Here is a 23076-nt window from a genome sequence, read left to right on the forward strand (position 1 = left end):
CTACTACTGCTACACTGCTAGCACCACTACTACCTACTACCACTACTACTACTACTACTACTACTACTACTACTACTACTACTACTACTGTTAACAACACCCAACCACTGCTACCATCACTACACAGCATCTAAAAATCTAAAAACCACGCCCCAATATCAACAACAACAATAACGAGAGAGAGAGAGAGAGAGAGAGAGAGAGAGAGAGAGAGAGAGAGAGAGAGAGAGAGAGAGAGAGAGAGAGAGAGAGAGAGAGAGAGAGAGAGAGAGAGAGAGAGAGAGAGAGAGAGAGAGAGAGAGAGAGAGAGAGAGAGAGAGAGAGAGAGAGAGAGAGAGAGAGAGAGAGAGAGATCAAAGGAGTGTGGAACAAACAAACAGTACAAACGTGGCTCCCTTTTCGTCGGTTATCTGAAGAGCATTTACAATCTCAAGGAAAGAAAAGAGAAGAAGAAAGAAAGGGCTATTATTTATTCAGTCCTCTCTGTTTTTGTATGATAGACCTACTTTTCTTTTAGGCATATGTTACGTGACCCTCAGAAAGACACTTTGTATGTAAATTGAAGATACAGAGGGAGAAAAAAATGAAAATAATAAGAAGTAATTGATGATACGGAACAATTATAGTATTATGTCAGATGCGAGGTGAAATATGAAGGGTAAAAGAAAAGAAAGATACAAAATTGTGGAAAATCTGAGAAAAAAAAAGATACGAAAAAAAAGTTACAAAAAAGAGATACTAAAAAATGATACAAGAAAAGAGTTACAAAGAGATACAAAGATTAAATACGAAAAAGAGATACCAAAAGAGATACAAAATTGTGGAAAATCAGAGAAAAAAAAATTACGAGGGGAAAAAATATATATAGAAATGGAAATAGAGGAGGAAAAAAATGACAGACTTAAGATTGGGAAACTATCTAGTTTTATTTATTTCTCTATGGATGTATGTATCTATATTCATCTTTCTATTTATCTTTATTTTTCTATCTATCTATATATTTCTCTATCATCTATCTATCTATCTATCTGTTTTTTCTATCTATTTATCTTTTTTTCTATCTATCTATCTACATCTCTCTATATAAACGTCAGTGTGCATTCATCTATTTATCAACTATATATTTACCGGTTTTTCTATCTACCTATTTATCTACTCATATGTCTCTATATCAGTGCGCATTCATCTCTCTCTCTCTCTCTCTCTCTCTCTCTCTCTCTCTCTCTCTCTCTCTCTCTCTCTCTCTCTCTCTCTCTCTCTCTCTCTCTCTCTCTCTCTCTCTCTCTCTCTCTCTCTCTCTCTCTCTCTCTCTCTCTCTCTCCATATATATATATATATATATATACATATATATATATATATATATATATATATATATATATATATATATATATATATATATATATATATATATATATATATATTATATATATATATATATATATATATATATATATATATATATATATATATATATATATATATATATATATATATATATATATATATATATATATATATATATATATATATATATATATATATATATATATATATATATATATATATATATATATATATATATATATATATATATATATATATATATATATATATATATATATATATATATATATATATATATATATATATATATATATATATATATATATATATATATACACACACACACACACATATATATATATATATATATATATATATATATATATATATATATATATATATATATATATATATATATATATATCTGCCTGTCTGTCTGCCTGCCTGTCTGTCTGTCTGTCTGTCTGTCTGTCTGTCTGTCTATCTACATCTCTCAATATACCAATGTGTATTTGTTTCTGTGTTTGTGCTGAGAAAGTCCATGGCAGGGTTGCGGACAGACATGTGGAGCGCCCTTCTTCCTCCCTACCTCCCTCCCTGAGGACCTTCATTATTCACATTGTGGCGGCGTCCAGGGAGATGAGTTAGTAATTAAACAGTTCATTATTCACACAGACCATAAATAAATCACTGGCAACTTTATTTTTCGTAGGAGACACATTATCTTTTCATCTGTTAAATATATCATAATCACGTCCTTATCAGCAGGTTGAATAAAAAGTGTTCCTTGATAAGATTTTAAAAAGAGTCATCGGTTTATTTATCCTTAAGTGTGAATATTAAATGAATGATTGATTTACTAATAATGTGAATAATTAAAAGCCACGAGGGAAGCAACTTGCTCTGCATGTCTATCGCAGCCCTGGCGTGATGGTGAAGGTTCTCAAGACAAGCAACACTGGTACCAGGTTAAGGATGTGCGAATAAGTCCCAAAGATGTGCAGCTACTTTTTTCTTTTTACCATGTCAAGGAGACCGACGAAGCTAGAGAAAAAGGAATATTACAACAACAAACGTAAAAGCAAGAGGAAGACAAGGAGAAAGAACAAAACTAGAGTATCCGAAGCTTCAATAATCCAAAGTTACCAAAAAAAAAATCAACCCCTGACATTTGCATATAGTATTGTGTTTGGAAGGATGAATCAACACGGCATACACTTGTACCTATAGGAGGCGCTCGCTCACCAACACTCCTCGTCTCTCTCAAACAGTATGCTCTCCTACTATCTCCAATAACGCCGTGTGACACCGTTGTTAAGGCAGAAAGTAAAGCTATGTATTTATCTGTCTATTTAGCTATCTATCTGCCTCTCAATCTAACTGTTTATCCACTTATCTACTTCTCCATTCATCAATCTATGTCTGCCTATTCATGAATCCATCTATCTATCAACTTACCTATCTTTCTTTGTATCGATTTACACGTCAATTAATCAGTCAATTTTAACTCCCCATGATACTCGACTCTCACTCTGAAAGTTGATCATGCACATTATTTTTCTCTGACCTTATTCTCTCCTTTTCAATCTAACATCTGTAGCCACTTCCAGACACACTTCTTGCCTTCACACTATCCTATCACCACACCATCTTGTTATTCATCCAGCATATGTGTTATGTCTGGATTTCTTTCTCCGTCAATCCATTCCACTTTCTTTTTACTTCCTTTGAACATTACATTACGTGCAGACAAATAAGCATTAAAAAACTACCCCTTAGAAAGAAAAGACAACCAAAAAGGAGAATTCAAAAGAAAAAAGAAGGAAAGATATACTCAACACTGGAGCTACACATACGCATACGTATTTTCACGCTATTCAAACACGTTAACGTTCTGCAAATAGAAAAAAAAAGAAAAAAAAACACATTCAGTCAGCCAGACGGGGTACTCAACCTTTCTTTTGCAATTCGAACCGGTGCAGGAGAGCGAGTAAAAACAGCGCAAAATAGTGAATCGAAAGAGCTTGGCAGTACTTTGAACCACTTTACGCTCCATCCACCATACCCACCGACCATTTCCCGCCCTATTACTAGTGTTAGGCGACCATTCCCACGCGATTCAGACGTTTAACACTCGCACATTGTCAGCAGCGGCGCCACGTAAGCCATTCCACCACCGCTAGTCCAGAATACTTATCCTGCCGCTGCTCAGTCCACCGTGTCACTCCGCCGGGGCACATCACGATACCCGAACCATTTCCCCGAAGCGACGGTCGAGAGGGCTTCAAAGTTTTGCTCGTTAGGTTCACAAATTCGCGCCGTCGCAATGCTGTTGAACCTATAAAACCAGTATCTTCTTGGTTCTCTCTCTCTCTCTCTCTCTCTCTCTCTCTCTCGTGAACCCTTATAATTTCTAGCCTTATTTTTATTTCTTTTCCCTTGCAAGTTGATTCCAAAGAGGTTTCGAAGCTTCGTTCCCAAGACGGACCAGCCAGTGAAGCGGATCAAGGTCTGTCCTCACTGCACCGCCCTAACGCTACGAAGGATTTCCATAGAGGGAGCCGTTCTGTTATTCATGAAGGGAGCGTTTTTAGAGGTGTTTTTCTTTTAAGAGAGAGAGAGAGAGAGAGAGAGAGAGAGAGAGAGAGAGAGAGAGAGAGAGAGAGAGAGAGAGAGAGAGAGAGAGAGAGAGAGAGAGAGAGAGAGAGAGAGAGAGAGAGAGAGAGAGAGAGAGAGAGAGAGAGAGAGAGAGAGAGAGAGAGAGAGAGAGACGGGGGAAGTTAAAAGATTTCGTACTACTAGCGAAAATTCGTGTAGTAGTGGTGGTGATGGTGGTGGTGGTGGTGGTTCCTTAAAAGTTCCCTTGTCTAATCCCGCGGTAGTATTAATTGGCGGTGGTGGTGGTAACTTTTTCACATCCCGTTTTCTTTAAAGTTTTTTTTATTTCTGCAGCAAGTATATATACAATGGATAACTTTTCTATTTCTCTCTCTCTCTCTCTCTCTCTCTCTCTCTCTCTCTCTCCATCTATTTAACTATCTAGCTATCTGTTTATTTATCCATCTATTTATCTAACCATTTATTTGTGTACGTGTGAGTGTATGCTGACGTAAGAGCAGTAAGAGCATGTCTACACCCACACACACACACACACACACACACACACACACACACACACAAGTAATGCACGCACTTTTTTTCGTTTAGTTGGCGTCAATAACACTCAATCGCTGCCAGCCTATGATGTTTGTATATACATTTTTTACCTACACGTGGAAATTGCACTGATACGAAATGAAATTGGCTTTTGCCGGTGAGTGGAGAGAAGAGAAGGCAAAAAGAAAAAAAAAAAAAAAGGAAAAATATAAATGCGAGGGCTCGAGTCAGGCTGTGCTGGTTGGGGGTTTGACGGGACGGAAATGGTTTGGGGGTGGGGAGAGAGAGAGAGAGAGAGAGAGAGAGAGAGAGAGAGAGAGAGAGAGAGAGAGAGAGAGAGAGAGAGAGAGAGAGAGAGAGAGAGAGAGAGAGAGAGAGAGAGAGAGAGAGAGAGAGAGAGAGAGAGAGAGAGAGATATGTGACGCCAAGCAAACTCACTCCCTCTCCCTCTTTCTACATAAAGTCAAGAAAAGAATCACAGCAAAAGGCACCGAGAATATTCGTACTATCAAAAAATATATGGCCTGTAAATTCACGAGGCTCAGAAGCTACGTGTGTGTGTGTGTGTGTGTGTGTGTGTGTGTGTGTGTGTGTGTGTGTGTGTGTGTGTGTGTGTGTGTGTGTGTGTGTGTGTGTGTGTGTGTGTGTGTGTGTGTGTGTGTGTATGCGCGCCAGGGTTACATTTTAAAGAGAGGAACAATTATAAATATGAGCTTTGTGTTTCGTATTGTGTCTGTAGGATGAGAAAGAGAAAAAAAATAGCCGCTTCCTATTCTCTTGTTATTGTTGTTGTTGTTGTTGTTGTTGTTGTTGTTGTTGTTGTTGTTGTTTTTTTTCTTCTTCTTCTTCTTCTTCTTCGTTACTTTTTTTCAATATCTATCTGCTAATTCATTTAATAGTTTTCTTTATTATCTATCTCTTCATTTCCTGCGTTTATATCTATGTTCACATATCTAAGGACTTAAACGTTCATCTATCGGTCTGTACTGGCTTATCTCATTTACCTTTCTTATAGATATTGCTACCCATCACTTGTCATGATTAGCGAACCCTCCAGCTCTTCTCGTTTCCCGGCTCCCTCTTTGCAGCTCTCTCACTCAGCTGACATGACGTGTGAATGAAAGTAAAACCAAAACTAACTTTAACTTAACTTTAACCTAACTAACTTAACCTAAATTTTAACCTGGATGAGTTTAGGTTAGGATAGGTTAAGTTAGTTTTGGTTATCATATTTTCATTCACACGTCATGCCAGCTGAGTGAAAGAACTGCAAAGGGGGAGCCGGAAAACTAGGCCAGCTGGAGGGTTCGCTATTCTTGACATGATGCCCCATATGCTTCCCGGGTATCGAATTAGGAGCATGCCAGCTACAGACAAACACACAACCATCCCTTCCAAAACAGCGTAGTACTTCTAGAGTGAGGCTTTGATCATTCTGTATTAATCTATTCCAACCCACATCCTTTCCAGACCCGCCAGACCCACCAACCATCACCGGGTATAGAACTGGGGACGTGCTGGCTGTGGGCGACCATAGAACACTAATATGCCAAGTAAAAGGGGGAAGACCACGTCCTTTCGTCACCTGGTACAGACATGGCCGCCCGTTGACCCACGCCCCCGTCCCCGCCCACCAGCCCACCAGTGCCTCCCTATCTACTGCCGTCCCGCCCACCTCCTCCACAACCGTTAGCACCACTGCCCGCGAGAGGACCATACGGGTGCAGCAGCGGGTGACGGCGGCGCGGGAGGAGGACGAGGCGGTGTATGAGTGCCGCGTGACCAGTGATCTGCTGACTCGACCGCTCACTGCTAATGTCACCCTGACCGTACACTGTGAGTATGGTGTGTGTGTGTGTGTGTGTGTGTGTGTGTGTGTGTGTGTGTGTGTGTGTGTGTGTGTGTGTGTGTGTGTGTGTGTGTGTGTGTGTGTGTGTGTGTGTTAGTATTAATGACAAAGAATGACAAACTAAACCTACAAAAATTAATAATATATTATCATTTTCTTTTTTTTTATTATTATCTATATTCTTACTGCCCTTCTCCCCTGTCCTAACCTGTCCCCGCCACAGATCCCCCGGAGGACGTGACGATACTCGGGCCCACGGTGGTAGCAGCGGGACAGCTCTTCACCTCACCTGCCGCTCCTCCCCAGCCAACCCCGCCCACCCTCACCTGGCGCCTCCAAGGTAAGATTTCCTGGTCTCGACACTCTCTCACTCGACACTTTTTGAATGTTAGTGAGAGTATGGCCCGGTGTAGAGATACTGTTAATCTGTTACTAAATCCATAAAAAATTTGAAAACTCGTGTCATTCCAACTAGTAGATTGGTTCCCAATTAACCCCTTGAGTACCATGACGCGTTTCCATATTCATTCTGCTTACCATTTGGTGATTTTATACAGCTTCAGAAATTCATGTGGGTGATTAAAATAGTGAGGACTCTGGCCATTAATCCTCTGGTCTCCATAGACCCTTCCTGATGTCAATAAAATGATTTAATTGTACACAAATCTCAAGATAAAAATGTGTCTCACTACTGAAGGAGTTGAGGCGTTGGCGGACACAGTCGAGTGATCGCTTTCAATGATCTTAAATGTATACTACTGTCATTATACCTGATGATGTGCATAACAGGAACTTGGAGTCAGTAAATGCGTGATATAATGGAAAAGGTTGGTGACCACTATACTAAAACTTTTTGAAGGTATTAAAGGTGTTGTTTCAGAATATGGTCCTAAATCAGATGATAATGACGAATATATCTACATCTAATTCTTTTCTTCCGCACTCTTCCCCATCGCCAGGGACCCGCATAGCCTCTGGTGCCGCAGTAGTGAGCGAGGGGGCTGGCGGTGGGTGGGTGACCTCAGCTCAGCTCAGCCACCACATGCCCAAGACGCCGGACACCACGCAGACCACAGCCCAGTGCCTCGCCTCCCACCCGCTCTCCGGCCACCTTCTCTCCCAGACCCACGTCATCACCGTCATCAGTAAGTGCCGCTGCCGCCCTGCGCTCTATTTCTTTGTTGTTGTATGAGGAGGGTGCTCAAAGGCTATGTAACTATGATAATAATAATAATAATAATAATAATAATAATAATAATAATAATAATAATAATAATAATAATAATAATAAATGATGATGATAATAATAATAATGGTAATAGAGTTAAATATTAGGCATTCCAGTGGCTGGCCCAGACACACCAATGGCCTCGCCACGGCTTGAGGCTCTCTGCTACAGGCTCCAGTGCCCTTCTCCCTTCTAACTTATCCCTCTACAACTTTGTATTTTCGATTCAAGACGAAATTCTTGGAGAGATTCACACTGGCGTTTGAACATGTACATGAGAAGCTATGTTCATATAACCTCACTTACAGCTCACATTAAAAGCTAAAAATACTAAAAATTAAAAGGACAAAACGATGAAATACAGACATCCAAAGGCAAACACAACTATTTTTCTATTGCGAAGGTGAATTAATTTTAATCGAGGATTCAGCAATATTCTATTTACTTTCGGAAAATGAATGCCTATGTTCAGAGAGGGAGGGGAAAAATATGTATTTCTGGTATGAGAGAGCTTTTGTCACACTACAAACTGACAATTATTACTACTATTTTATGTCCCACAATCAAATTCTGGAGAGCGACTCACCGCGAGAGCCCCAGGCCAAACGTCTCTTGTGTCTAAGCCCTAAACCCCAGGGTGACGTAAAGACCTGGCTAGTTGGATAAAAGAGATTTCACGAAAAAGTTACTCTACTCAAGTGATTATAGGAAACAACACTCAAGAAGTTACGAAATTCTCTGCCCACACACACACACACACACACACACACACACACACACACACACACACACACACACACACACACACACCAAAAACTATAAGGTAAAGGGAGAAAATCGAGCCTCAATCCTGGCGTTAGGTAATTGCAAAACAGGCGATGGTCCAATATAGATAATGCAACATCCACTAATTACATTATTTCGATGCAAATAAGTTAATAAAGAGATATGATACGTAGCCTGGTAATCATCCCCACGCGCACTACTGATTACCCATTACATATCTCACTCTTCCTCCAGCGCCACCACTACACCTGTCACCTGGCTCACCATTTCACTACTCACAAAGCATTACACGCATCTTTTATTAATTAGGCTAGAGGGGTCTCTCTCTCTCTCTCTCTCTCTCTCTCTCTCTCTCTCTCTCTCTCTCTCTGTAACATTCACTCGATCAACCTTTCATCTTTACAAACTAGTAGGTACGTACACGCCTGAGAGCAAAAATGTGAGTTTAGCAAAGACGGTAAAGACAACCATGACTGACACAACTATGATTTAACCCCCTTCAACACTGGGACATATTTTTACCTTGAGGTTTGTGTGAGATTAGACCATTTTATTGACATTAGAAGGGTCTATGGAAGTGAGAAGATTAATGACCACAGTCTTCACTATTTTAATCTCCCACATAAGTTTCTGAAGGTGTATAAAACGACCAATTAGTAAGTAGAATTAATATAGAAACGCGTCATGGTACTGAAGGGGTTAAACTGAAGTGAAAATACATAGCTAACACGTAAACAGATCAACAGCCACGAAGCATGAGAAGTGAAGTCCCGAGATAAGCTTCAAAAGAGGGATGAAGCACGACTCCGCATCACTGAAAGACTTCGCGCGCCGCACCTACACCGGTTTCTAAGTATGTTTCTGTAATTCTAGTGACATGTTAAGTTTTCTCCATTACCAACAGGGCAAATACTCTTTAGAACTCGGCTAATCGTCTCTGTGGTCTGAAAATGGTCGCGGTGAGAGAGGGAAGCGTTTCTGAATAGGGCGCTTTGTATGTTCATAAAGTACTGTGTAGGTTATTGATGTGAGGGAGACTTATTTAATTTAACCGCGTGCCAGCTAACTCTACGGAAAAGCCTGGAGCAAGTAAAGAAAGTGAGGAAGAATGAAGAAAAAGGAACACACCGGAAAGAGAAAAGAATTGGAGAAAGAAATATACAAAAGGAAACGAGAAAGAAAAAAAAAAGGATGCACGCAAAGAAAAACAAAACCGAGGAAAGAAAAGTAAATGAGGGAGAAAGAAGAATATAAATGCAAAGAAAATATAGAATAAAGAAAAGAAAGACACAGGATGAAGTTCAGGAAGAGAAAGGTGAAATAACACACAAATAAAAACCAGTCAAGATATACACTATAATAAGGAAAACAACAAGAGTTACACGAGAAGTAATTCCATACTATACAATCATGACATCATAATAAACAAGAGAAAAAAAGCATGAACACCAACCAATAAATGAAAAAATAAATAAATAAAGATGATACATGTAAACAAGCAAAACAATAAGCGAGAGAACAAAACCATTAAGGGAAATAAGATACAAACTAAACACAACAGCATTAACTCATGAAAGCAAACAATGAAACACGAGTGAAACATGCAAACTAGGAATTATAGACATTAATCTGGCACTGTTTTGAGTTCTCCCTCGCAGTACGTGACTGGAAAAGCACCGCTGCCAGAGAGAGAGAGAGAGAGAGAGAGAGAGAGAGAGAGAGAGAGAGAGAGAGAGAGGATGAAAACTAACCCGTATGTTCCAGCTAATGGTGTGTAGCCTACCACATTTTAATTCTGATATAAAACTACCTTTTTATTTCTATTTCCCTACCTTTTTTTCCCTCCCTCCCCTTCCAACACCACACAATAAATGGATGTTGCTGTATACAAATTAATTAACATTTTATCTGCTCTTGTATTAATCCTGCAAATAGGTAATCAATGCATAGCTGTATAGTATTGCGGTGTCTATGGCTCAGAGTGGTTAGACTACGGGCTGAGCTTGGCTGGGGAGTGTAGCCTAATAACTGTCTCGGTCTGGGTGGAAAGGATGCCACTTGTAACAAAGACAAAACGGTTCCCATTCACTGGTGGTTTAGTATTATATATGGCAGGGCAAGAACACTGTGCCGAGTGCTGTTTGTCTTCTTTCCTTCCAGAATTCCTTCCCTACAATATCTAGATGCTTATTCACTTCAGTATTGTGTTTGGCAAGGCAAGAACACTATGCTGAGTGCTTTTCTTTCCTTTCAGTACTGGGACGCGTCTTTACTTTGAGTTTTGGGTAGGATTAGACGATTTTATTTATATTAGGAAGGATCTATGGAGATCAGATGATTAATGGCCAGAGTCTTCACTATCTCAATCCCCACGTAAATTTTTGAAGCTGTATAAAATCATTAAATAGTAAGCAGAATGAATATGAAAAAGTGTCATGGTACTGAAGAGGTTAACAGAATATTGTTTTATGCAGTTGTTCACAGTTATTAGTGACAAGGCAGGAACTCTGTATATGTGGCAGGTACAATACCTTGAATAGAAAGTAAACAAGTAAATACAATTTCTCAAAATGCATAACGCTTACTTCACGTATACAACAATGATGCATAGAAAAATAATGATAGTAACCTACAGCAAAACTGGCGTAATTCTGTAAATGTACTGTGAATCATTCAGTTTAGGAGACACAATGATCACTTCATGAAATCTTAACCTAGACAACTGACAATGAACCCGTTGCCACTCCCGCGTTTAAAATCCCCGCGCAGTTTGTTTACCTTGCTCAGCACCACACGCCCCCCGCCCCCTCAAACCCTCAATAATTCCTCCATCCATAGCCACACATACCATTTCAAGGGTCTCTACGAATAACCAGTCAGCAGAATAACAATGGAGAAGTAGATGCACACACAAGACAGGCGAAATGACAGTAAACATTAGGTAACCTAAAGGAGGCCGGCTGTCGTTGCCTCACACTGTAAACATTAAGCTTAACAAAATTTACCTGAAATACGTATATCCTAGTACTTACAATAGTAGCACCAAGTTTCAAGGCAGCAGGGATGACTAGAGCTTGTTCTGGCAGCGTCCAAGTACAAATATAGGATAGCAAAGGGAATAAAACAGTAAATCTACAATTATGCCGCGCCGCGCACACTGACACCACTGCCGGTAACCTCGATTTACGGGTGCTGTGTGGATCTAGAAACTTCGATCAGCTTCGTCATCCCTCATCTTCGGCTCATATGTTTCACGTATAATCTAATATACAGACCTGAATTAATGTTCTGTACCCCTGAATTAGCAGATCATTTTCGTTATATATAAACGATTATAATAATTCGGAATCTCCGAATGAGAGCTCAAACGACGTTTGTTACCGAAATGTACTGCTCATACGTAGTTCTGAGGATGACGTTCTGTACTCTTGTTACAACCTCAGGTTTACTAGTGTTGTGATGTAGTCTACAAGGCTGACAGATTCTAGATGAGAAAAATTATTCAGCATAAAACAACATTGCGTCAGTCTTTGCTTATGGTTAAAACTCATTCAGTATTCATGGTTGTTCATTTTCCTCTCGCAATTTTTTTTTTCTCAAGGAAAACATAACCACTGTTTACCTATAATTTATACAGCAACGTAACCAATGCGTTTGATGTCAAACCTTTTCAATTGACATCAAAGGAGTTTCTACATTATCCATACGATATTGTATTTTCAAACATACATATTTATGTGGTCACAGGTCACAAACGAGGCAAATACACACTAGATGCAAATTTTCTTATGCTACATTCGCGTCGCTCGCTGTATGCAAATTTGGTGTGCAAAGTAATAGAGCCGGCGAATCTATATGATAATGGTGGCTCGCTCCATGACGTAGCCTGACGCGGGCTCATTAGTGTCACGCGCCTCGGCAAGGTGACGGCCGCCTGACCACCGCCCGTGTGCCACCCAGACACTGATAATATGGAAAACACTCCCACACATATATGTATTTTCATAGATTCTGAATGCACGGATTGGCAATGTGTGTGTGTGTGTGTGTGTGTGTGTGTGTGTGTGTGTGTGTGTGTGTGTGTGTATATATATATATATATATATATATATATATATATATATATATATATATATATATATATATATATATATATATATATATATATATTTCATTTCATTCTCTGCTATCAACTTCACCGAACTGCATTTTTCTTTACTCTACCCATCATTTTAAGACGTTAACTCATATCATCGCGAATGAAACCCATGAATGAATACAAAAGGCCGACATGAAAAAGCACTATAGTCTGCGCGTTCTCTGTTTCAAGGGGCAGTACCCAGGCTGGCTGGGTCCCCAGGGAGCCATGTTCCAAACACTCACTTAGAGTGGATGCCAAGCTATCTTTGCTCCCACGAGAGGCCAAGCTATCTTTATCCGAACAGTAGAATTTGGAGGCTTGAAGGCCCTCAATATCCTGCTACAGCGGGCTCAGCGACCGGCAACAAATCTGTGCACAGTTACTTGGCTCTCTTTCTCCTCTATATAAGCAAGTTTTACATGTGCTCATTCAGTGAGCAAAACTCACAGGACATTACGCCATCAAAGGTAATAACTCTATTTTGGGATTTTTTTTTAAGTTTCCCCACGATAATCGATGTGTTTATCTGCGGAAAATTGCTCAATGCAGAGCTGTTTGGTACTCGATAAAATACGTGACTGAGCGAGTGTCACGCACTTTGTTGGTTTACAGCTTAACACATAATCCACACTCTACAGCAAAGTAAGTACAATTAAACTCGTTGCTACGAATCCCATCCAACACTGAGCGAGAGTTCGCCAGCTGACTGTCACTAGCGATCTACAACCAATGATATACATCATTGCCCGATATACGTTTACGAACCCGTGAGTGAGACAGCTCCCCTTCCCATACTCCTGACAGACATCCGCGCAGTTGCTCCCGTATCTGAACACTATTGAAAAAAGGGGCAATAAAAACCAGTGACCCGATTGGAAAATACAACACTGCCTCGTACATAAAACTGCCGAGTGAAACAGCCTTCCGTGTAGTCCTCCATCACACCAATGCTCACACCTGAAGACCTCTCGTTAAAAAGAAGTATTGGTAACTGACTCTAACAGAATGATTCTCCCCTTGTTACTCCCTGGTGGCAGAGCGTCCCGGGTGGCCCATGGTGGAGGTGACGGGCGAGGACGAGGTGTTGGAGGGCGGCACGCAGCTCACTGTCACCTGCACCTCCCAGGGCGGCAATCCTCCCCCAGCCCTGACGTGAGTCCTTCCTTCCTTCCTTCCTTCCTTCCTTCAGGGGTGAATGTGGAAATGATGCAGACAATACACAATGGTGCACGAATGACAAACAACATAATGATTAAGTAAACACAACAGACAACAAAATAATAAGATAAATTACGTATATGACAAATGAATAGACAACAAAATGATCATGCAAGCAGCACGTAAGTACATGAATGGCAAAAAATAAATCAAAACTAATTAAATAGAAAACAGAAAGAAACAGAAATGCTTGCGATTAATAAGTCTTTTTAGTAGTAATTCACAAATGAGCAGTAACAAAACATACAATTTCGTTTTTTTTATTGTAAACCAAATTGTATAAAGTAAATATTGTTGATTTCTCTCTCTCTCTCTCTCTCTCTCTCTCTCTCTCTCTCTCTCTGTAGCAACAACACACAAGTAAAAACTCACACTTTTACACCAAGCCAATTTCCAAACAACAAAGAATACTAATATCGGTCGCGCGAAATTTATAATCCAGACTAATTACATTTCTTTATCACTTTTCCCTCTCATTTTTTTACCATTTATGTAAGAGCAACACGTGGGCGTTTTACGGGAGCGTACTTTTATTTATTATCATTCCGGCTCAACAATATGTGTGTACGTGGAATGATTAATAAGTTTGTGGTCTCTTTTTACTTCTTTTCTTCTTACGTGTTTTACAGTACCCACTCTTATTGTATCTTATGCCGCGAATGTAACACTTTTCCCGTGTTTAAATAACTTACAGAACTGATTTTATTGTAACTTAGCCCACAAATCTAACACTTCTCGTATGTGCATCTAAAAAAGAACATCTCTCCATGGGTCTCTATAAAACTACATCCTTTTACTATTCATGTATCTCCACTAACGTACAATATTGGCTCGTATTCTCAAACACTTCTCCGCTTCACCTCCACTAATTCAAAAAGCTTTATTTAAATTTACACGAGTTTTTAAGGTGTTTTTACGTTTCTAGGAGCAGTTTTGACAAGATTTTTGCATTATTAACTGGAAAAACACTCTTGTAAACCCCGCTAATCATCTCTGTGACCTTGGAAAATTGTCGTGGTGAAAGAGCAGGGTATTTCTGAATATGGATCAATACATTACAATACATACATATACCCTTTCCAAATCAACCATTAGCTGTTGAATACCCCAATTATTTTCCTATACACTGTAGCTTGTTAGACTTCTATATAGCCAGAACATAATACAACACCGGATTTACTTTTTATTTTTATCAATTTTCTTATTATGTAATGATTGAAGTCGAATGGTTGAACAGTTGAATGGAAATTATTTTTTATTTTCTCCCATGAACTCAGGGAAGCTTCTCGTGTGTGTGTGTGTGTGTGTGTGTGTGTGTGTGTGTTGTTCCCTTGCATCGAGGTTTACTAATTAGATGCTCTGCGTGAGATTACTGATACAAACGTGCTTCTCCTCCTACCACCTGAGGCTAACTCGCCATTTTCTCTCTCTCTCTCTCTCTCTCTCTCTCTCTCTCTCTCTCTCTCTCTCTCTCTCTCTCTCTCTTACATTTTTGTCGTTACTCTTGTTTTGTTGTTGGTTTTTCATTTATTTTTATTGTCAGTATTGCTGTTATCATTATTGTTCTTTTCCATGACCAACAGTAGAATTAATAGTGGTAGTAGTAGTAGTAGTAATAGTAGTAGTAGTAGTAGTAGTAGTAGTAGTAGTAGTAGTAGTAGTAATAGTAATAGTAGCTGTTGTAGTAGCAGTAATAACACACACACACACACACACACACACACACACACACACACACACACACACACACACACATACACACACACACACACACACCTGACCAATCCACCCTCCTATTCTCCTCTATCGCCCATCAGTCTATACAAGGCGGGCCAGAAGGTGGTGGGCGTGGAGGACGAGAGCACAGGAGGAGTGACGCGCATCCGTGCTCAGCTGCACGTCACGAGGGTGGACAATGGGAAGCAGATTACGTGTAAGGTCACCAATCCCGCCACCACCACGCCTATGACCTCGCACTCCACCATCAGCCTGAGATGTGAGTGACAGTGCCTCCTTCCACTTGTTATTCTTATTGGTGATATATTGGTGAGTCTGTTTGTAGCTTCTCAGTCATCGCCAGTGTTGGTTCTCTTGTATTTCTCTACCACTACTTCTCTTAGGCTTACTGCTCCTTTGATCTTGCTAACTGTGTGTGTGTGTGTGTGTGTGTGTGTGTGTGTGTGTGTGTGTGTGTGTGTGTGTATGGGTGTGTGGGTGGTTGGTTGCTTGGTTGTGTGGATGGGTCTCTCTCTCTCTCTCTCTCTCTCTCTCTCTCTCTCTCTCTCTCTCTCTCTCTCTCTCTCTCACACACACACACACATCATTTATTACTTCCCGAAACTTTTCCCTCCCTCCCTCTCCCTCCTCCGGACGTCCATACCTTATTAATTCCGTCACTCTTACTCTCCCTCTCATGATTTTTCTCTCCTAAACTTCTAACTTTCTAAGCCAGTCTTGATTTTGGTATCTCCTTCTCTCTCTCTCTCTCTCTCTCTCTCTCTCTCTCTCTCTCTCTCTCTCTCTCTCTCTCTCTCTCAATCAACCAAGCTCCCATTTTCCTTCTTAGTTCACTCCCTCAGTCTATTTCCTCACGTGCATTATTTTTCTTCTCTTCCTTCTTCACTCACGCCCTCAATCTATCCCATCTATTCCTCCGCGTGCAATATTTCTCAGCTCTTCTCACTCACTCTCTCTTTCTCGATGTATTTCCCCGTGCGCAGTTCCCCCGACGGAAGTATCATCGTGGGTGACGCCGAGCAGTGTGAAGGCAGGCCAGGTAGCGACTCTCACCTGCCAATCTTCGTCTAGCGTCCCGCCTTCCACCCTCGTCTGGCACTCCAACGGTATACCCCTGACGGAGACGACCCACACGCAGTCCCAGGGTCTCTATGGCGGCACTGTTTCCACGTGAGTTGCGAGAGAAAGGCAGAGGAACGAATGCTTAAGAGGAGTAGAAGAAAGAGGAGGGAAGAAAGAATAGCATAGACGTTAGTTAGGCTTAGTGAGGAGTATAGTTGAATTGAGTGAGGCACCAAGGAGTAGTTTTGTTGGTCATTGTAGATGTGTTTTTTGTGTGTATGGGAGAGTTAGGTGCTCTCTCTCTCTCTCTCTCTCTCTCTCTCTCTCTCTCGTAAAAAGCTTCGTTCTCGTCTCGATCCCAGGCTTCGACTCAAAGCTTTCAATAGCTTGCTCTCTTTTCCCCTCCATGGACTTGTTCATTACTCATTCATTGATCTAGTTATCTACGGTGTCTATTTACTGTTTTCAATTAATTTTGTGTGTGTGTTGGGGGGGGGATAAGTCAAGGGAGGAGAGTGAAGAGAGGGAGACAAAGGGAGAAAGGAGGAAAGGAGACAGAGATAGGGACAAAGAAAGGGAAGAGAGAAGGAATGAAGGAAGGAAGGTAGGACGGTCTGTGACAAAATTAAGTGATTGTCTATAGGAAATGATCTCTCTCTCTCTCTCTCTCTCTCTCTCTCTCTCTCTCTCTCTCTCGACATTATTATCGTAAGTTCTTCCTGTTTTTAGTTTTCTTTCTTCACTTAGCTTAACCATCTTGAAATTTTTCTTCTTACATCTCCAACGTAAATACCCACTACAATAAACTCTGTCGGTGATATTCTCTTAAAGACTCACAAAGCTGGTATTAACATTACAATCCCCACCAACCCAGCCATGACCCCCCCCTTGCCTGTCCCACTCCTCTGCCAGCCTGTCAGCCTCGCCCCTGCCTAGAGTCTTCATCACACTTAGGAAACCAGGCAACAGTAACGAGGGAAGGGAAGTGGAAGTATACATGGAGTTAGCGGGGCCTGTTGTTGCCTATGTGGGTTCCAAAGGTCTTATGCAGTAACTCTTGTCCGTATCCTTCTCTTGCGAGCTCTTCGTATTGACCAGAGCGACAGCGTTGGTGGTGGTGGTGGTTGTGGTAATAGTAGTAGTAGTAGTAGTAGTAGTAGTAGTAGTAGTAGTAGTAGTAGTAGTAGTAGTAGTAGTAGTAGTAGTAGCAAAGAGCGTTACTCCTATTAATATGGTAGATATCTTGTTAATCTGTCACTACACCCGTAAAAACCATCTATAAACCCTTGAGTACCATGACGCGTTTCCATATTCATTTTGCTTACTATTTGGTGATTTTATACAACTTCAGAAACTTATATGGGGGGATTAAAAATAGTGAAGACTATGTCCATTAATCTTATGACCACCATAGATCCTTCCTAATGTCAATAAAATTTCTAATCGTACACAAATCCCAAGATGAATGTGTGTCCTAGTATTGAAGAGGTTAAATGTCATGGAGATTTGGTGCAAGGGGTTTCATAATATGGTTCTAATACACCTGGGCGCCTTCCTCCACAGGTCAGAGGTGGAGGTAAGGGCGACTGCAGAGGACCACGGGCGTGTGTTCACCTGCGAGGCTGCCAACGGTCTGGGCGTCGCTAGCAACACAACGCTGGTTCTGGACGTGATCCGTGAGTGCACTGCCAACTTTCTTCTCTTAACTAACTCAGCTACCCACACCTGCCACCTGCCCTCGCTCTTGTTTCTTCTTTATTTCTTCGTCTTCGTTGTCGTGTGTGTGATTTTTTTCTGTCTCTTCTTCATCTATTCTTCCTTGTCCTCCTCCTCGTCCTCCTTTTCTTCTTTAAGCTATTGTTTTCTTTATCTCTTCTTTCTCTTCATTGTTGTGTGTGACTTTTTTTTTGTCTCTTCTTCTTCTATTCTTCCTTATTCTCCTCCTCGTCCTACTTTTCTTCCTGAAGTTATTGTTTTCTTTTTCTCTTTCTCACCTCCTCATCTTCAGTTCTCTTCCCTGTTTTGTATCACTTTTCTTTTTCGTTTTCCACCTCTTTCTCTCATCTCTCCTTTCCGTTATTCATTTCACCTTTATACTTCCTCTCCTCCTCCTCCTCCTCCTCTTCCTCTTCACGTTCTCGTTCTCCTCCGATCTCTCCCCAATCTTCCCTCAAGCATCAGACAATCACACGCACACGCAAACTCGATACTCAGATACTGTTTCCACCTCGGACGTCATTTCCCTCGCATTGGTCTCTCTCTCCCGCCCAGTATTCCCTCTCCTCATCAGCAACCCATCAGCCGCCCGCCGAGCTAGGCCGGCAATACAGTCCCTCGCAGCGTACACCAGCAGGTACCACGTGAGAAATTCATACCATGTCAAACTTCCTTCATTTCTGTCGACATCGGAGCTCTTGTTCTCTCTCTCTCTCTCTCTCTCTCTCTCTCTCTCTCTCTCTCTCTCTCTCTCTCTCTCTCTCTCTCTCTCTCTCTCACGCACACCTCTTCGTTACAAGCAAACTTTGTTAATGAGTCTAATCCTCCTGTCCTGCATTTTTTCTCTTTCCTTGTCTCTTTCTGTCTCTCCCCTATTTTTTTTATTTCATTTGTTTTTCTATGTAATACAAGTTTCTCTCTCTCTCTCTCTCTCTCTCTCTCTCTCTCTCTCTCTCTCTCTCTCTCTCTCTCTCTGGGTGCTTTCCTTGTGGTATCCTCGGTCTAAGCTTCTCCTGACAGTCCTTCCCACTCGACTGTCACGACTGCAGCGACTTTCTTTTTTTTTTTTTTTTTTCCTTCTTTCTTACCGATGATTTATTTACGAGTTTAAACTTCTGCTTGTGCGTGTGGATTTTTGTGTGAAATAACTTGATTTGGTATAGGCGTTTCATGCGGTTTTTTTTTTTTGTATAAATGGACGTTTTATGTGTTTCAGGTTTTATTCTGTTTTAAGCCATTCACATGTTCTTATAGAAAACATTTTTGATGGACCATACCTTCCATGTCCTCCTGTAACTGTAATATTTGGTTGTGTGTGTGTGTGTGTGTGTGTGTGTGTGTGTGTGTGTGTGTGTGTCTGTGTGTGTGTCTGTGTGTGTGTTTCTTCATTACTTGAAACTTCATCATCATTATTATTTCAAAATCTCATCTCCTTTTCTTTCTCTTTTATATATATATTCGTTTCTTTTTTTTTCATTTTTCCTCTTTCTCTTGTTTTCTTTATGTTTTTACTTCTATGCGTTCCTTTCCCGTAATTAAACGTCTTGAGATTTTTTTTCTTCTTTTTTTTTTTTCTTTGAGGAGAAGCCCGTTGAGATGAGCTCTTGTTGGAAAGCCAGCGCTCTTAAAGTCGCCTGCCTTACTCTCTCTCTCTCTCTCTCTCTCTCTCTCTCTCTCTCTCTCTCTCTCTCTCTCTCTCTCTCTCTCTCAATGATCCTTCTTTCTTGACTCTCCTTCATAGCTATACTTCATACTCTCTCTCTCTCTCTCTCTCTCTCTCTCTCTCTCTCTCTGTGGTTGGTTGTGTGCTCCAGGCTTTGTTGAATTTGGCGGGCCTTGTACGAAAAGTTTAGCGCGTTACTTCCCTTCGGTCGTGACTTTAAGCGCAGGTGATGGTGGGTGATGATGACGAAGCAAAGTGAGGCGACCCCCGGGGAAATTATGTTATTACCGCTTCGTCCCTTCCTTCCTCCCTCCACCCCGTTTTCTTTCCCTCCCTCCCTCCCTCTCTCTCTCTCTCTCCCTCTCTCTCCCTCCGTCCAGTTCTTGCTATTGTTGTCACGCGTATAATCATGATTGTGAGTGTTTGTGGTGTTGCGTAATGCTGTCTAGATACATTGTAGCTATCTAACGCTCTTTTTATTTATTTATTTTTTACGTACTTGATAAAACAATCTTCGTAACAATCACACACACACACACACACACACACACACACACACACACACCTATCTAGCTACCTACTTATCTGTCCTACCTACCTGCTTATCTAATTACCTAATAAACTTGTCAACTAAGCAACCAAGGTGAATGAATAGCTAACCGTCGAATATTATCTCACCAACCAATTTATCAACTAACAAATCAATTAACAATTAAATTAATACGTATATACCATACTAAAACCACTGCCATCATCACCACCACCACTACCACCACCCCAATCTCCTCTCCTCCCCACAGATGGGCCGATGTGGGTGTGGGCGCCTGAAGGGAAGGTGGACGTGACAGAGGACGAGGACCTGATCATCACAGTGCTCGCTACTGCCAATCCGGGCCCTGTAAGGTGAGTGGCGGCCCCTGTCTTGCTGTCGACCCGCCTCCCTCCTCTCCAATGCAGGAATGTTGTGATTAAACCGTTACAATACTTTCTAGGATGTGTGAGAGCAGGGGGATGGATCGTGGTGGCGTGAGTGGTGATGGTAGTAGTAGTAGTAGTAGTAGTAGTAGTAGTAGTAGTAGTAGTAGTAGTAGTAGTAGTAGTGGTGGTGGTGGTGGTGGTGGTGGTGGTGGTGGTGGTGGTGGTGGTGGTAGTAGTAGTAGTAGTAATAGTAATAATAATAGTAGTAGGGGTAGTAGTGCAGTAATAGTAGTAGTAGTATATAGTAGTAGTAGCAGTAGTAGTAGTAGTAGTAGTAGTAGTAGTAGTAGTAGTAGTAGTAGTTTGGGTTGTAGTGGTTGGAGTAGTAGTAGTAGTAGTAGTAGTAGTAGTAGTAGTAGTAGTAGTAGTAGTAGTAGTAGTAGTAGTAGTAGTAGTAGTAGTAGCAGTAGCAGCAGTAGTAGTAGTAGTAGTAGTAGTAGTAGTAGTAGTAGTAGTAGTAGTAGTGATAGTAGTAGTAGTAGTAGTAGTAGTAGTAGTAGTAGTAGTAGTAGTAGTAGTAGTAGTAGTAATAGTAGTAGTAATAGTAGTAGTAGTGCAGAAGTCGTAGTAGTAGTAGATAGCAGTAGTAGTAGTAGTAGTAGTAGTAGTAGTAGTAGTAGTAGTAGTAGTAGTAGTAGTAGTAGTACAAGTAGTAGTAGTGGTGGTGGTGGTAATAGTGTAAATAGGGTGGAAAAGTGGGGAAGTGAGTGAGATGGTCTGAGAGAGCGTGGAAGGGAAGGGAGAGAGAGGAAAATGTTGGTAGTTTACCCGTAGAGTAAGTTAAATATGGGTTGGTGGTACCGTAGAGTTTGTTTGGGGTGTGAACATTTCTGTTTCTGCTACTATTACTATTTATTACTGATATTTCTATTACTACTACTATTGTATGCTACTACTATTATTACTACTACTACTACTACTACTACTACTACTACTACTACTACATCTGCTGATGAGAGATTGAGAGAGAGAGAGAGAGAGTAAATAAAAACAAACTCGATACACTCACATCACGCCCCTAACCTCCACCTCCACTATCCATTCCTTCCTTCCATCCTCAGTGTTTCCGTTCCTCCTACACTTTCCCCTCCTCTCCAGGTGGATTAAAAGGAATATTACGACTACATTATGCCTTTCCTCGCTTCCCAGCCCACGCAAAGAGGCCTCGTGGTACAGAATGTTTATCTAGGGGAGCTATATTTAGATACAAAGAGAAAAATTTAAGAGCTCGGTAAATACTTGTGGGGGAGAGGAAATAATATGTGAACCTCAAGGGCGGTTTGGTCAGAGTTGCCTTGGTGAGGGAACTGTTCCCTTCTCTCCACATAAATATACGTATAATGTGGATCTCTATGGGGGATGCAGGAGTATTGGTAGTGGTGGTGGTGGTAGTAGTAGTAGTAGTAGTAGTAGTAGTAGTAGTAGTAGTAGTAGTAGTAGTATCGGTGGTGACAGTGATGATGGTGATGATGGAATTCTTATTAATAGTAGTATTGACAACATAAGCGGTGGCGTAATACCTTGAAGCAGGAAAATGGTGATGATCGCAGGTACAGCTGGTGGCGAGGTCCCGAGGCGCTGCAGAATGAGGGCCATGGTGACAACGGGGGAGAACTAAGACTGCCTCGTACCTCCCGCCGCCTCACCGGGAATTACACAGTCATTGCCCGCACCTCGCAGGCTGCCATCAACTCCTCCTTCTCCATCAACGTGCAGTGTTAGTCTCTGAGGGTGTCCACTTGGGGCACTCCACCTCCCGGGGGGACATCCTTTGTAATGATTTATTTGGTCATCCATTGATATACATACTTGATATCCTCACTAGTGATCAATAAATAGATTTTTTATTATAGAAAAGGACGTTTTATTTAACTTATAATGGTTTCTGGAAGCCTTGCATATTATGACACATTGGAAAAGTTACTGCGTTCACTTGTAGCTACCTATTATCCCAGTGAATGATAGCAGAATGAAATAAATATCAAATACAGTCATCTTAGCTTCCTCTTAATGAATGTGTACGTTTTTTTTTTTTTTGTTTGTTTGTTTGTTTAGATGGGCCGGAGGACTTACTAGCAGCTAAACGTGTGACGGTGGACGAGGACAGCGCTGCTACCGTGCTGTGTTCTGCCGCTGGCAATCCACCGCCCAACATCACCTGGGTGAGGGAGACCGCGGACACCAGGTGAGGGGCT

General features: G+C 41.1%; 1 protein-coding gene and 1 long non-coding RNA gene across 4 annotated transcripts in view; one reads left to right on the top strand and one right to left on the bottom strand.

Moving 5' to 3' along the window:
* The window catches only part of LOC123520667, a 52107-nt gene extending 39703 nt beyond the window's left edge, over positions 1-12404 (bottom strand). For both annotated transcript variants that reach the window (XR_006679333.1, XR_006679332.1), the window contains exon 1: positions 11399-12404. This is a non-coding gene — a long non-coding RNA (uncharacterized LOC123520667). The remainder of the gene's footprint in view (positions 1-11398) is intronic.
* LOC123520665 (nephrin-like) overlaps positions 1-23076 on the top strand; it is a 351273-nt gene that overhangs the window by 320310 nt on the left and 7887 nt on the right. For both annotated transcript variants that reach the window (XM_045283175.1, XM_045283176.1), the window contains exons 7-16: positions 5974-6339; positions 6576-6692; positions 7312-7497; positions 13545-13659; positions 15543-15721; positions 16446-16632; positions 18088-18200; positions 20704-20806; positions 22432-22598; positions 22937-23066. In XM_045283175.1, coding sequence (XP_045139110.1) covers positions 5974-6339; positions 6576-6692; positions 7312-7497; positions 13545-13659; positions 15543-15721; positions 16446-16632; positions 18088-18200; positions 20704-20806; positions 22432-22598; positions 22937-23066 — 1663 coding nt within the window. The remainder of the gene's footprint in view (positions 1-5973; positions 6340-6575; positions 6693-7311; positions 7498-13544; positions 13660-15542; positions 15722-16445; positions 16633-18087; positions 18201-20703; positions 20807-22431; positions 22599-22936; positions 23067-23076) is intronic.

The sequence above is a fragment of the Portunus trituberculatus genome, chromosome 47, assembly GCF_017591435.1.
Source record: "Portunus trituberculatus isolate SZX2019 chromosome 47, ASM1759143v1, whole genome shotgun sequence".
NCBI lineage: Eukaryota > Metazoa > Arthropoda > Malacostraca > Decapoda > Portunidae > Portunus > Portunus trituberculatus.